Source organism: Stenella coeruleoalba (genome assembly GCF_951394435.1).
Source record: "Stenella coeruleoalba genome assembly, chromosome: 19".
In the NCBI taxonomy this organism is placed as follows: Eukaryota; Metazoa; Chordata; class Mammalia; order Artiodactyla; family Delphinidae; genus Stenella; species Stenella coeruleoalba.
In genome coordinates, this window is record NC_137165.1 from 40,635,545 (window position 1) to 40,647,541 (window position 11,997).

The 11,997-nt window shown below is 58.2% G+C and overlaps 1 protein-coding gene across 1 annotated transcript; it reads right to left on the bottom strand.

Annotated features, from left to right (window-relative positions):
• Positions 1–2,173: 2,173 nt before the first annotated feature.
• Positions 2,174–10,666, bottom strand: NR1D1 (nuclear receptor subfamily 1 group D member 1). Its single transcript, XM_079904848.1, has 8 exons — positions 9,649–10,666; positions 6,593–6,928; positions 6,210–6,298; positions 5,968–6,112; positions 4,978–5,621; positions 4,501–4,686; positions 3,601–3,811; positions 2,174–2,948 (listed from the first exon to the last, which is right to left on the bottom strand). Exons 1-8 carry the CDS (start codon positions 9,677–9,679, stop codon positions 2,749–2,751), a joined length of 1,842 nt encoding a protein of 613 aa, XP_079760974.1. The 5' UTR covers positions 9,680–10,666; the 3' UTR covers positions 2,174–2,748.
• Between the last annotated feature and the right edge of the window lie 1,331 nt (positions 10,667–11,997).

Below are 11,997 nucleotides of genomic sequence, written 5' to 3' on the forward strand. Positions count from 1 at the left end.
GCTGAGTTCCATCTACCTCTCACGCTGGATGCCAACTGGCCCCTCACCAGCCTGCCCTGCTGCCCGCACAGCTCCCCTTTCAAGTGCCCAGCCCCAGGGGCCTCTCCCTGTGTCCCCCACCAGCTCCTTCCGCATCGTGGCACCCACACAGGAAAAACTGTGGCTCAAGGTCCCGCCCTCCTCACATCCTGCAGTATTAGCTATGATCCAGATGCTGCTGCCCTGGGGGGGGGGGGGGTGTGCGTGAGCTTCTCCGAGAGCCTCCACCCCCCTCGGCCCCTGTTTCCATCTGTCTGCTGGGCTCTCTCTAACCCCTGCCCTCCTCCTTTCCACTCCCACTCGATGCACTATCCCAGACTCCGGGCAGGCAGGCACCGGAATGGGGGTGCTTAGATAAGTGGCACTTAGTCGAAGCCCCGGGGGAGGGGGTGGTTGGTGCTCCTCCTCTTTTCTTTGAAGCTCTTCAGGCCAGCTGCCCCTGTGCCCCCGGAACCCCTTTCCCCTCTTCTTTTCTCTAATTCAGGGACTTTGGCTTGAGCCACCTCCCACCCTCCTGGTGAGGAGTGCTCTGTTGGTCTGCACTTGGGTGAGCTGCCCTCCTCCTCCCTTTGGCTATCGCCCACTCCGCAGGCGAGAGAGGGAGGGAGGAGGTAGCCCTCTGAGGGTGGGGGGAGGGGAGGGTGGGGGAGGGACGGAGCAGACCAGAGGGCCCTGGGCTCAGGGCTGCATGTCGGCAGGGATGGATGGGTGGACACAGATGCCCCCGGAAGCCATGGGGAATGGGGCAGGGGGCGGGGGGAGGGGTGCCAGGGCTTCCTGCGCTTTGCACTATTGGGGCAAAAATGTCTTAAGCAGTGGGGAACCTGCCACCCCACCCTGACCCTCAGCCTGCCACAGCCCCCTTCACACACACGCGCGCACACACACACACACACACACACACACACACACACACACGGGAAGGCAATGCTATGCTGCCCATCAGGGCATGTCCTTCCCCCACTGTTCAGGTGTTCCGACAGGGCTGGAGGGCCTAGAAGAGCATCTGCTATCACCTGTGCATGTGCCTGCCCAGCCCCCCTTGGGTTCGTGGGCTGCCCGTGCTGTCCTTGTCCGTCTCTACCCTCTCGCTCTCCTGGGGTACTGATTCCTGTATTACTCCAGTCCCATGGATAAGCCCTCTTGTACCCTCCTCCCACCCCCTGGGGGCCCAGTGGAATTCCTGACCTGTCTGCAGTCTCTCTATCCCTCCATCCCCACGTCCACCCCTCCGTTCCCATTCTCAGCCATGCCCATGGTGGAGAAAAGGCCTTCAAGAGGCCTGGCCTCTTACAGGCACTTGGGAATCCCCCCTCCCCCTCCCCCTCCCCAATCATATGAGCTGTGATCCCCCACTCCTCCCCGTAACCCCCGACCCCTCCCCCCACTCTCAGTGACGTGGGGTGTATGTGTGCGTTTCTCTGTGTGAATGTGTGAGCAAGTACACGTGGTGGGGGAGGAGCCGGGGGGACTCAGGAGCGCCACGCACCTGCTCTAGAGAGGCAGCTGTCCCAGTCCCTGCTTTGGAAGTGAGGGACAGGGCCCTCTCCTGGGGGCCATTGGTGCTAATGAGGGGGATGGCCTTGACGTGGGTGCTTAGCATGCCTCCCCCAGTATTGGCCCGGGGCACTAGGGCAGGCAGAGTGGGGCAGCAGGTGCAGTGTTGGTGGGAGGAGGGTGCCAGGCCAGGACAAGGGGGTGCCAGAGCCATGACCACTACCCCACCCCCACCACCCGCCTCTCCATCTCAGTATTCCCCCTCCCATCACTCATAACACACATACCTCATCCAGCCTCCTCCCTGCTCAGACTTGGGGAGGGTGGGGGTGGAGGAGCCCCTACCCCTTCCCCTGGTGGCGGGTCTACAGGGCTGGGAGAGGGCAGGGCGTGTGACACAGACACCGTCCATAAGGGGGACAGTAATTCCTGCCCTGGGAACTCCTGGGTGGGAGGAGGGGGACACTTCCTTGCAGGCGCTACTGAATGTATGAGAAGCTGGTGCTGGGGTGGGGGGAGGGGGGCTGTGGCCAGAAACAGGGAAGGAGGTAGGTCCCTTCCCCAGGGAGGGGTGGGGCCAGTAGGGGTGACTTGGGGGCTCCTACTCCTGCCCCACGTTGACAATCAGTATGTCTGTTTTGTGCGATTTTTCACCCCGTTGTGTTCTGGGTCAGGATTTTAAAGAAAGATATTTTTATGGTAATTGTTGCTCGTCTATTTTACTATATATTTATGTAATAAATATATGATGAAAATAATCCCCTTGGGCACCCCCCCCTTAGACTTGTGTGCTGTTTCCCTGTATCCTCCCATCTGCTGGCCAGAGGACCCACCCCACAAACTGACCAGGTGGAGAGGTGTGCCCCCAGCCTTGGCCACGCTTCCGCCCCGCCCCCCAGAACGAGCACACACCACAGAAGCCAGCTCAGCTGTGAACTACTGGATTTGAGACAGGAATAGAACAAATCGGGGGGCTAGAGAGTAAGAGGGGGGAGAGAGTGGTTTAAATAGGGGAGGCAGGGGAGGTTCAGTGATGGGGGAGGGAGGCAGGTATTACAAGAAGGCTCGGGGGGCCAGAGGCTCATCTTGGAATATTTTATAACAATATAAATAAGATTCTGGTTTGCTTTTCCTTTTCGTCTCGTAAAGGAGAGAGAAGTGCAGAGTTCGATTCTGTACAAGGGGGCAGCGGCAGAAGGCCGGCCGGGCGGGTCACTGGGCGTCCACCCGGAAGGACAGCAGCTTCTCGGAATGCATGTTGTTCAGGGTCCGCAGGTCCGGCAGCTTGAGCAGCAGCTTGGTGAAGCGGGAAGTCTCCGAGGGCCGGTTCTTCAGCACCAGAGCCCGAAGAGCCCGCAGCAGCGTCTCCTGGAGCTGCTCCACCGAAGCGGAATTCTCCATGCCCGAGCGGTCTGTGGGGAAGACGACGGCAGTGAGGCAGGCTCCCTGAGCTCCTCTGACGAGGAGGACCCGGAGGCCTGCGAGGACGCGGCGGCGGCCATGCAGCCTCTCCCCGAAGCCCCTCAGAGGGCCGATGGGGAAGGAGGAGGAGGGGGAACATGACTCCCTCTCCTAGGCCTCTGACCCAAGAGCAGGAGGTGCCTGCGACCTGGGAGCCCAGGCTCAGCAGGGCTGGCCCCCTCCCACCCCACCAGGCCGCTCTCCTTCCCTGAACAGGCCACACACGCCCAGGCTCCCTTGCTTTTTGTTCTGTAGTTCCCTCTGCCTGGGATGCCCTTCCCCCTCTCTCTGCCTGGCAGTATCTTTACTTGTCCTTTGAGGCCCCACTCAAGTGTCACCTCCTTCCCCAGCTCCCCAGGCAGAAATAGTTGTGTGTGCTTCCAAAGCCCTTGGTTCATGCTTCTACTGTGACACTTATCTCACTGTTTTATAATTAGTCGGGCATGAGTCTGTCTCCTGAGCTAGACTGTGTCTGAATCATGTCTGTATCCCCAGTGCCCGGGTGCAGGGCCTGGCCTAGAGTAGGTACTCCATAAAAGGTGTGTTGAATCGAACTGCGTCCGCCTCCTCCCGGGGTCAGGCTCAGGCGGGAGCCTGACCTACCTGCAGAGACGAGCACCACCGCGGTGAAGAGGCCCAGCTCCTCCTCGGTAAGCGCCAGGGAGTTGAGCTTCTCGCTGAAATCGAACATGGCGTTGAGCAGGTCTCCCATGCCCATAGCGCCGAGCTCCTGCAGGCTGTAGGTGGTGCGGCTCAGAAACATCACTGTCTGGTCCTTCACGTTGAACAGCGATGCAAAGCGTACCATCAGCACCTAAAGCGGGGACAGTCATCCTGGGTGGAGTGGGAGGAGCAATCGCCAAGTTGCCCCTAAAGTTTTTTTTTTTTTCTTTTTTGTTTTTTGCGGTACGCGGGTCTCTCCGGACGCGCAGGCTCAGCGGCCGTGGCTCACGGGCCCAGCCGCTCCGCAGCATGTGGGATCTTCCCGGACCGGGGCACGAACCCGTGTCCCCTGCATCGGCAGGCGGACTCTCAACCACTGCGCCACCAGGGAAGCCCTCCCCTAAAGTTTTGTGAAAGGGTTACTGGTGCTGCCTTAGATTTCTCAGTCAAGACTGGGGCTAGTTTCTGAGTAAGCAATGAGGGGGGTGCGGTGCCAGGTGGATGGGGAACATCCCACTGGCTTTGGAATCCAGCCTGAATCTGGGTCTCAACCTTGTCGCTCCCTGTGACCTTGGGCAAGGCACTTCACCAAAGTGAATGTGCTCATGTCTCGAACGGGAATAGCGCTGTACCCTAAAGTGTTATTTTAGGGTAATAGGATGTAATTAGACCCCAGCTGAGATGACAGAAGTCCCAGCCATCCATAGGCAGGACTGGGAGGGATTCTGCCCCTTCCTTCATCCGTCAAGAGTAAGGTTTCAGAGCCCCTGCCCACCCCAGACACCCTTTCTGCTGGATCCTTCCCAAGGTCAAGAGCAGGGAGCACAAAGGGTCACTCACCTCAAAGGTGCCAGCCTTAAGCAGGGTGACCTGGTCGTGCTGAGAAAGGTCACGGAAGCCAGGGATGTGCTTGGCAAACTCGACCACCTCCCTCACAGCGGGCGTGAAGCTCATGGAGAAATCCTCCCAGATCTCCTGCACAGTTCGCCCACTGCGTCCGTGCGGGTACATGTTCATGGGACATGCCTGGAAGAGGAGAGAATTTGGGGAGGGGAGTATCAGTCAGGCTGCCTCAGATAGGCTTCCCCAGCAGTGCTGGGCCCCCGACTCCGCTTGGGTTAGAGTTGTGGCGTTGGAGGATGGGTCTTTCAGGTAAAGTAGCAATCGGGTGCCAGGTGGAGATCAGGGATTCCCAGGCAGAGCCCTTCCTGCAGGGCTCAGCATCCTCCCTGCACCTAGCCTTCAGGCACACCCAGCGGCCCTGTGCTAAATCCAGTCTCCCCAGTCCCCTGCCCACTTCACCCCCAGTGCCCTCACCAGCAGAACGTTCTTGGAGTTGCCCTGCCGCAGACTGTCGGCAGGTGCTTCGCCTTCTGGGGCTGGGTACACGTGGGTGGGGCACAGATGGTGCCCATGGCTGTTTGGCTGGTGGCAGCTGTGATGGGCAGGGCCAGGGGGCCAGGTGGGAGGGTAAGAGGAGGGAGCCTGGCGTAAACTGTTCAGGGCCTCATTATGACGCTGGGCGGCCACGATGTTGTTGTCATTGGGGGCAGGCGGGCAGCCCTGACTTTCCCAGTGATGTGGGGTGGTGGCTGGAGGGTTGCCCGAGGCATGGTTGGCATTTAAGTTGCCAGGTGAGGTGCCCAGCTTGTCATGGGCGTAGGTGAAGATCTCTCGGTGGGCCCGGGCTACCTGGGATATTACATCCTCCACTGTGGGCTCAGGACTTGGGGATCGGGGAGGCGTCAGCTGCTGTGGGAACTGGGAGAAGCCCACCAAGGGTGAGGGGGCAGGGGCTGGGGGTGGGGAGGGGCCCATGGGGCTTGGGGTGGGGTGCTGGGTGGGCGGGGTCTCCAGCGGGCACTGGCTGCTTAGCTGGTTGTTGGCCAGGTTCATGGCGCTCTGCATCTCAGCCAGCATCCGCTGCTTCTCTCGTTTGGGGATGCGCCCAAAACGCACAGCTGCGACAGGACGAGAGCAGTGTCAGGAAGTTCTCATACACACTCACACGCTTCACTTCCTTCCTCCTGAAAGGGCAAGCCCCTTAGAGCTTGGGGTTCCACATAAAACCCACAAGGCCACAGCCATCGAGGGGGTTTTCCAAGTAGGCATTAGGGTAAGAGGTGACCAGAGAGACTAATGGGAAAGATGTGTGTGTTTACCTGAGACCCGATGAAATGTGGGCATCCCCTATGCAAATGAGATGCCTAGTATTGGGCCTTTGTAAGGCAGGGATTAATTCAGAAACTTCCGAGTGGAAGAACGGGGGAGGGGGAGGGGAGGCTCGTGGGCACGGTGCTGCCTCACCATCTCGAGACATGCCCACGGAGAGACACTTCTTGAAGCGACACTGCTGGCAGCGGTTACGATTGATGCGGACGATGGAGCAGTTCTCGTTTTTCAGACACCTTTTGTACTGGATGTTCTGTTGGATGCTCCGACGGAAAAAGCCCTGTGGAGCCGGGGCAGCTAGTGAGCATCTCCGTCTAGGCCGGGCCTATGTGTCCTGTGGGAGAGGGTCACCTGCCCTTACCCCCACCCTGCCTCACCTTGCAGCCCTCACAGGCATGCACGCCATAGTGGAAGCCCGAGGCCACGTCCCCACACACCTTACACAGTAGCACCATGCCATTCAGCTCTGCGGGAAGAGAGGGGCAGTGGGTGAACAGGGCAGGTTTCTGAGTGGTCAGAGAGCTGGAGGTTTTCTGAGCTGGAGATTGGGCGGGGGGGTGGGGTGGGAAACTGAGGAGGAGCTTCAGTATCTAGGGGGCACCCGAATGAGCAGACAGGGCTGACAGCAGTTGGTGCAACTCTAGGAGAAATCCCTGAGGCCAGCGTAGGTCCTGGGAATAACTGTGTCACATGAATGTCAACTCCCCACCTCAGCCTGGACACCTTCCCTTCCCCCCAGATCGGCTGGAAATTTACTCACTGGTGATGTTGCTGGTGCTCTTGCTGGGGGACACTCGGTTGCTGTCTTCCAGGGCCACTTGTAGACCCCTGGGGGGGCTCCCGTTATAGAAGGAGGAGGATGACGACAACGAGGAAGATGAAGAAGGGGAACCATCGTCACCCAAGCTGGGTGGAGTGCTCCCAAAGGAGCGAGCTGGGTCCTGGGTGAGGGAGCCAGTGGGTGATGGTGGGAAGTAGGTGGGACAGCCTTGGGTCAGGGACTGGAAGCTGCCATTCGAGCTGTCACTGTAGAGGGACTCGGGGCTTGTGCGGTTTGGGGAGGAGCCGCTGGAGCCGATATAGGTGATGACGCCACCTGGCAGGAGAACCCAAGGGAAAGGCGTGTCAACCGCCATATATCTTTGGTCCTAGGTCACCACTCTGCCCATCTCTCACCTGCCTCCCAAAACACTGTTGGATACTCAGAAGTTAACCATGTGAAACACCTAATCCTGGAGTCCCCAGAAGAGCCACAATAAGCAACTCCCCAACACATACCAGACACGGCCAACCAACCACCGCAACTCTTGGCAGGTACACTCAGCTTCTGCCTGGCGTGCGAGGTACCTCTCTAGAGGCATGACCTCTGTGATACTCTGCGAGTATCTCACATATGTACCAACCCCCCCACCCCCGCCCTGGATGCCTTCCTTTAGAATATCAACCGCAGCTAATGACTTAATTGTCAGCAGCTGACCTCGGGATAGGATGAGCAGCTGAAAACCATTCATAATGCCCAGGCTTCAAAAAAAAAGAACAAAAACCAGCTGCTGATTTTAATGCCAAGACCATTCCAGTGATGAGACCATGGAGGGGCAGCTAGCCAACAGTGAGGAGAGTGGGGGTCTTACAAGAGCAAAACAATCACATTCCCTCAAAACTGGAAGACGTATTCTCCAAAGGTACTGTTCCCCTGGCCTCCAAGATCAAGAGTCAGAGTGGACTCTATCCCTGAACCCAGGGAAGGGCTTAACAGTATGAGTTGCAGGAGTTGGAAGTGAAGGACAAACTGTCCAGCCTCAGGCTTCGGAATTCCCCCTTCTAGATCTCTCTGCCTGGTGACAATGACCTTGGCTCTCTGGCCATTCAGGGACTTTGGCCCTCTAGTTATATTGCCAACCAGGTGGCTGTGTTCCCATTGCATTAGCAGGAGAAGAAGGTGACCTGCCTGCCACACCTTTGCCAAGTACCTCGCATGGCCTGCCATGGATGGGGTGGGAGGAGGGAGGATCCCAGGACACGTGTGAGCTGACACAGGGCATGCCACCGTGTCTACAGAGGCACATGTCTTGCTCACCCACTGACACACACTAAGCTGGGCAGAGCAACCCTAAAATAGCTCAAGGTTGGTCAGGGTGAACCGAGTTCCCTGTAAAATAATTGCACAATAGATCGGCTCCTACAGTTTCAGGGCTGAGGTGGGGGAATGGGATATTTATTTGGTGGTAAATGAACCTGACCCAGTTCAGCCATCCCCCAAAGAGAAGTAAGACTCATCCGAAGAGACTTCCACCTGGCAGTGTGGGGCACACTCAAAAGAGTCTAGTTTTAGATCTGGATCTATCACCACCAACTTGATTTGTGACCCAGAGGAAATCAACTCCCCTCTCTGGGTCCCAGTTTTCCTTTCTGTGGGAAAAAAAAAAAAAAGATGAAAGAGACTTAATATCCTTTCAGCTATGTTTCTGGGATGTAGTTGTTCTGCGGGAAGCCCTTAGGAGACAAACTGCTTCTTGTTTGCTGGGAGTAGGCGTAAGACAGTGTTTGCAGGACTAAGAAACGAGATGCTTGGGGAACAGAAAGAATTTGTAATGTGGAGAAGCTGAGTCTAAAGGCAGTACGGTGAGGTAGGTGCAAAGAGAATGAAGAGGAAAAGAGGGAGGAGAAGGGTGGCTAGATGTGAGGTCCCCTTGAGGAGTGTAAACATGAGGCCACGAGAGGTCAGGGATGGCTCTGTCTTACTCTGCATCGGTTATGGGGAAGGAGGAGAGGGCCGGGCAGGCGGACAGGAAAAGGAGGCAGGCGGGGGCGGTGAGTCAGCCCAGCTTCACCCAGATCTCGGCGGGGCGGGGCGGGAGCCGGGCCCTCAGCCGGCCTCACGTCCCGGCTCCACGTGTGCCTCTTGCACGTGGCTCCCCAACGAGGAACCCCAGAACCCGAGGTTCCGCCCTCTCCGCTTCCCGTCAATCGGGAGCAGCAGCCCCGCCCCCCGCCCCGCCCCTCCTCGGCGTCCGGGGTCCCAGTCTAGGGCTGGGTCCCTCACGCCAGCTGGGTCAGGACTACTAAGGGGAGGAGAGAAGGGTACACGCGTTGCCGGGGCAACGGGGGGCGGAGCTCATTATGTAATGGGGCCGGGAGGCAACCACCAATGGGGTGGCGGCGACGGCTTCTGCAGAATGAAAACAAACGCAGCACGTGGGCCCGGCTCCGCAGCCATGTGAGCGCTCCGGGCTGCCGGGGCGCTCTGGGTGTCCTTCCTGGGGCAGAGCACCACTCGTGGGGCTCCTCAAGTGCCGCTCCCTACTGAGGATTCACCAGTGAGATCCGACCCATCCCCCCAGCCCCTCCTGCCTGGAACCCAGGTCGCCCCACTGCTTCTCGAGTTCCCTCGAGCCTGCAGGAACTAAGGGAAGAGGAAGATTGGAAGGAGGGGGTCCTCCTTCCGAGAAGTCCAAGCATGCCACAGCTGCAGGGGGTGGACAGATGGGGGCGTTTCGGGGCACTGCTCCAAAACTCCCAGTTCTTGTAAACTGTTCATCTCACCACACGTACCCGCTCTCCATTTCCTCCTTCCCCGCGATCCGAGTCCTTCAGGCTAAAGAGAGGGGCTCTGAGGGGTGATGGTGGGGCGCCTCCGGGCGCATTCCCAGGCCGAACAACCCACTCTGGAAATCCCAGCCTACGGCCCCCATCACGCTAGCAAATCCCCAGGCCGAGGGAGTCTCCAGTCCCTTACAAAGTTCCTTACAAAGGCGTAGATGGAGGAGAGGAGACAGTGACAGAGAAAGAATGATGGTAGCAAAGGAATCTTAGTACCTGTGTTGTTGTTGGAGTCCAGGGTCGTCATGTCTTCACCAGCTGACAGCGGTCATTCAAACTGGACCTTGACACAAACTGGAGATTACAATTGCCGCTGTCGCCCCCTGGGAACTGACCGAGGACGGGGAGTGGACCCCGCGGCTCACGATAAGGATCCTAGGCACCCTGCAGCAAGGTCTTGGGGTGGCCGACTGCAGCCCTGCAGAAGGGTAGGACGCTGAGGCAACGGAGGTCGGCTTTGCATGGGAAAAGCAAGAGAGTGTGGGGGAAGGGGGCGGAGGGAATCAGCCTGCAGTAGTTCTGGCTAGAAGGTAGCAAGGAGGGTCGGGTCTCTGCAGTGCCCGGGGTGCCACTGCCTGAAGGCTCCGCAGCGCTGCAGGGTAGGGAATCTGGAGCTCCCGGTGCAAAAGTCCCAGAGGGAGAGAGGTTGCAGTCAGGAAGTAAGTACGTGATGGGAGAAACGGGGCACCCAGGCGCAAAGAAGCGAGACGTGTGCCCTGCTACGTTCCCTCGGCAGCAGTATTTCACTCTGCCAATCTCAACGGCCTTTTGCCCCAGCCTTTTTCTCTGGGACAGAGGGCTCTGCGCAGGCGCCAGCAACCCAGGGTTCCCGGGCCGCACGCGGCACTGGAGCAGGTACCATGTGATCCCAGGGAGCGCCTCGTGCCCCAGTGACACACTTTTCCAGCAGCAGGCACGTTGAGTTCCGTGCGCCTGCGTAAAGCCAAGGCTGTCGGGATATGTAGTCCATTGGCAAAGTGGGCGGACTGCGTATATTTCCCCGTTTCTGCCTCGCAAAAGCTCCTGCTGGAACCGGGGAGGAGCTGAGAGCCTTGTGGGGTGGAGTGCGCTGAGAGTCAGGGTGGCGTGTTTGGAAAGCCTGTATGGCAGAGGCATGTGAATTCCTGGGGAGCGGCTGGCAAGCTTGGCCGCTCCCTGGGAGATCAAAGCTAACAACCCCTTTCTGCAAACCTTGCAAACGTGAGCGCTTCACGTGATTGCAGGACTGACTTCGCCTTGAGGTTACTGGTGACACCAGAGAGATGACAAGTAGGAATATCCCCTCGGTCAGGAGCTTAAGCTGAACTTCTGCTGCAGAGCCAAGTCCTGAGATGGAAAGGAAATGTGGCCCCTGTTCCATTCTACTCCCCTAGGGAAACGAGTTGCCATGGCGGGGGGGGGGGGGGGGGGGGGGCGTGGTGAGGATGTCCCTGGGGACTCCCTGTTTTCGTGTATGACACCACCCCACCCACTGAAGGTGACTTCGGGGTGAGTCATTTCCCTTTGTCTAGGAAATAAAAAGGACAAGGGAGGAGAGCTTTGTGGTGAAAGTGCTTTGAAGTTCTAAAGGGGCCAGAGGTGAGGCAGGGCTTGGGGGCAGAGTGACACCCCCCTCCCCACCCTCAGTGCTTCAGGGTAGCGTGGATTCCACGGAAGGGAACACAAAGACCATCTTAACCCTCTCTCCCTTACTGACGAGGAAAATGAGTCTTAGAAGAAGTGATTGGCCCAAGGTCAGGCATCCATTGCTAGTTTCATTTGACCACCATCAAGGAGGTGGGCAGACATGGAAATGAAACGCTGAATAGGGGTTAGAAACAGCCCGCATCTCCCTTCAGAGGAGCAACTCTGCCCCATTGGCGAAAAGGGGTCTCCAGTCAAGGTCTATCCTGTTTTGGGGTGTTTTTTTTTTTGGCCTCGCTGTGTGGCTTGTGGGATTCCCCAACCAGGGATTGAACCCGGGCCTTCGGCAGTGAGAGCTGGGAGTCCTAACCACTGGGAGATGCCAGGTATTTCCCGAGGTCTATCCTGTTTGAGGACTTGGCTTGCGGGGAGAGCTGCAAGCCTCTTCTTGAAGCAGCCAAGTGAACCTGGGCCACCTGCTGCTTCCTGCTAGTCCCTCCTCAGTCCCACTGCTCCTAGGGAGGGTTTTCTTTTTGTCTTTTTTTTTTTCCCACACAGGAAGCCCTTCTCCACTTGTTCACAGATAGCTCCTGGGACAGCATTGATGGATGCCTGGAAACAGCTACCGAAAAAGTAAAGAAAAGGAGGCGTGTGGACACCAAGGAAGGAGTAAGCTGGGTGGTGAGGAAGTAAGCAGAGAGGACTGTGAAGATGACTGAAGGGGAGGCGGCTGGGCAGCTGGCCTGACCACTCGCTGGCCCTCTGACTCCCAGGGGAAGACAGATGGGCTCCCTAGAACGGCCTGGGCTTTAGCTTTGTTTCCTTGCCCCCAAGAACAGTGGGAGAGTGAGGGCAGTGGGCTCTTCCCTGGCCTGCCCTGGCCCCTTGGCCCAGAGCTGGGAAGCTGCAGCAGAGCGTGGGAGGACCTGGGAGGGGCTAGGA

Bases quoted from the DNA above. Each gene is read 5' to 3' on its own strand.
- NR1D1 (XM_079904848.1), bottom strand. From the start codon at position 9,679: ATGACGACCCTGGACTCCAACAACAACACAG. The intron at 4,687-4,977 runs GTGAGGGCACTG...CTCCTCTTCCAG, and splicing joins ACTCCAAGAACGTTCTGCTG to GCATGTCCCATGAACATGTA. The intron at 3,812-4,500 runs GTGAGTGACCCT...TCCCCGCTTTAG, and splicing joins TTAAGGCTGGCACCTTTGAG to GTGCTGATGGTACGCTTTGC.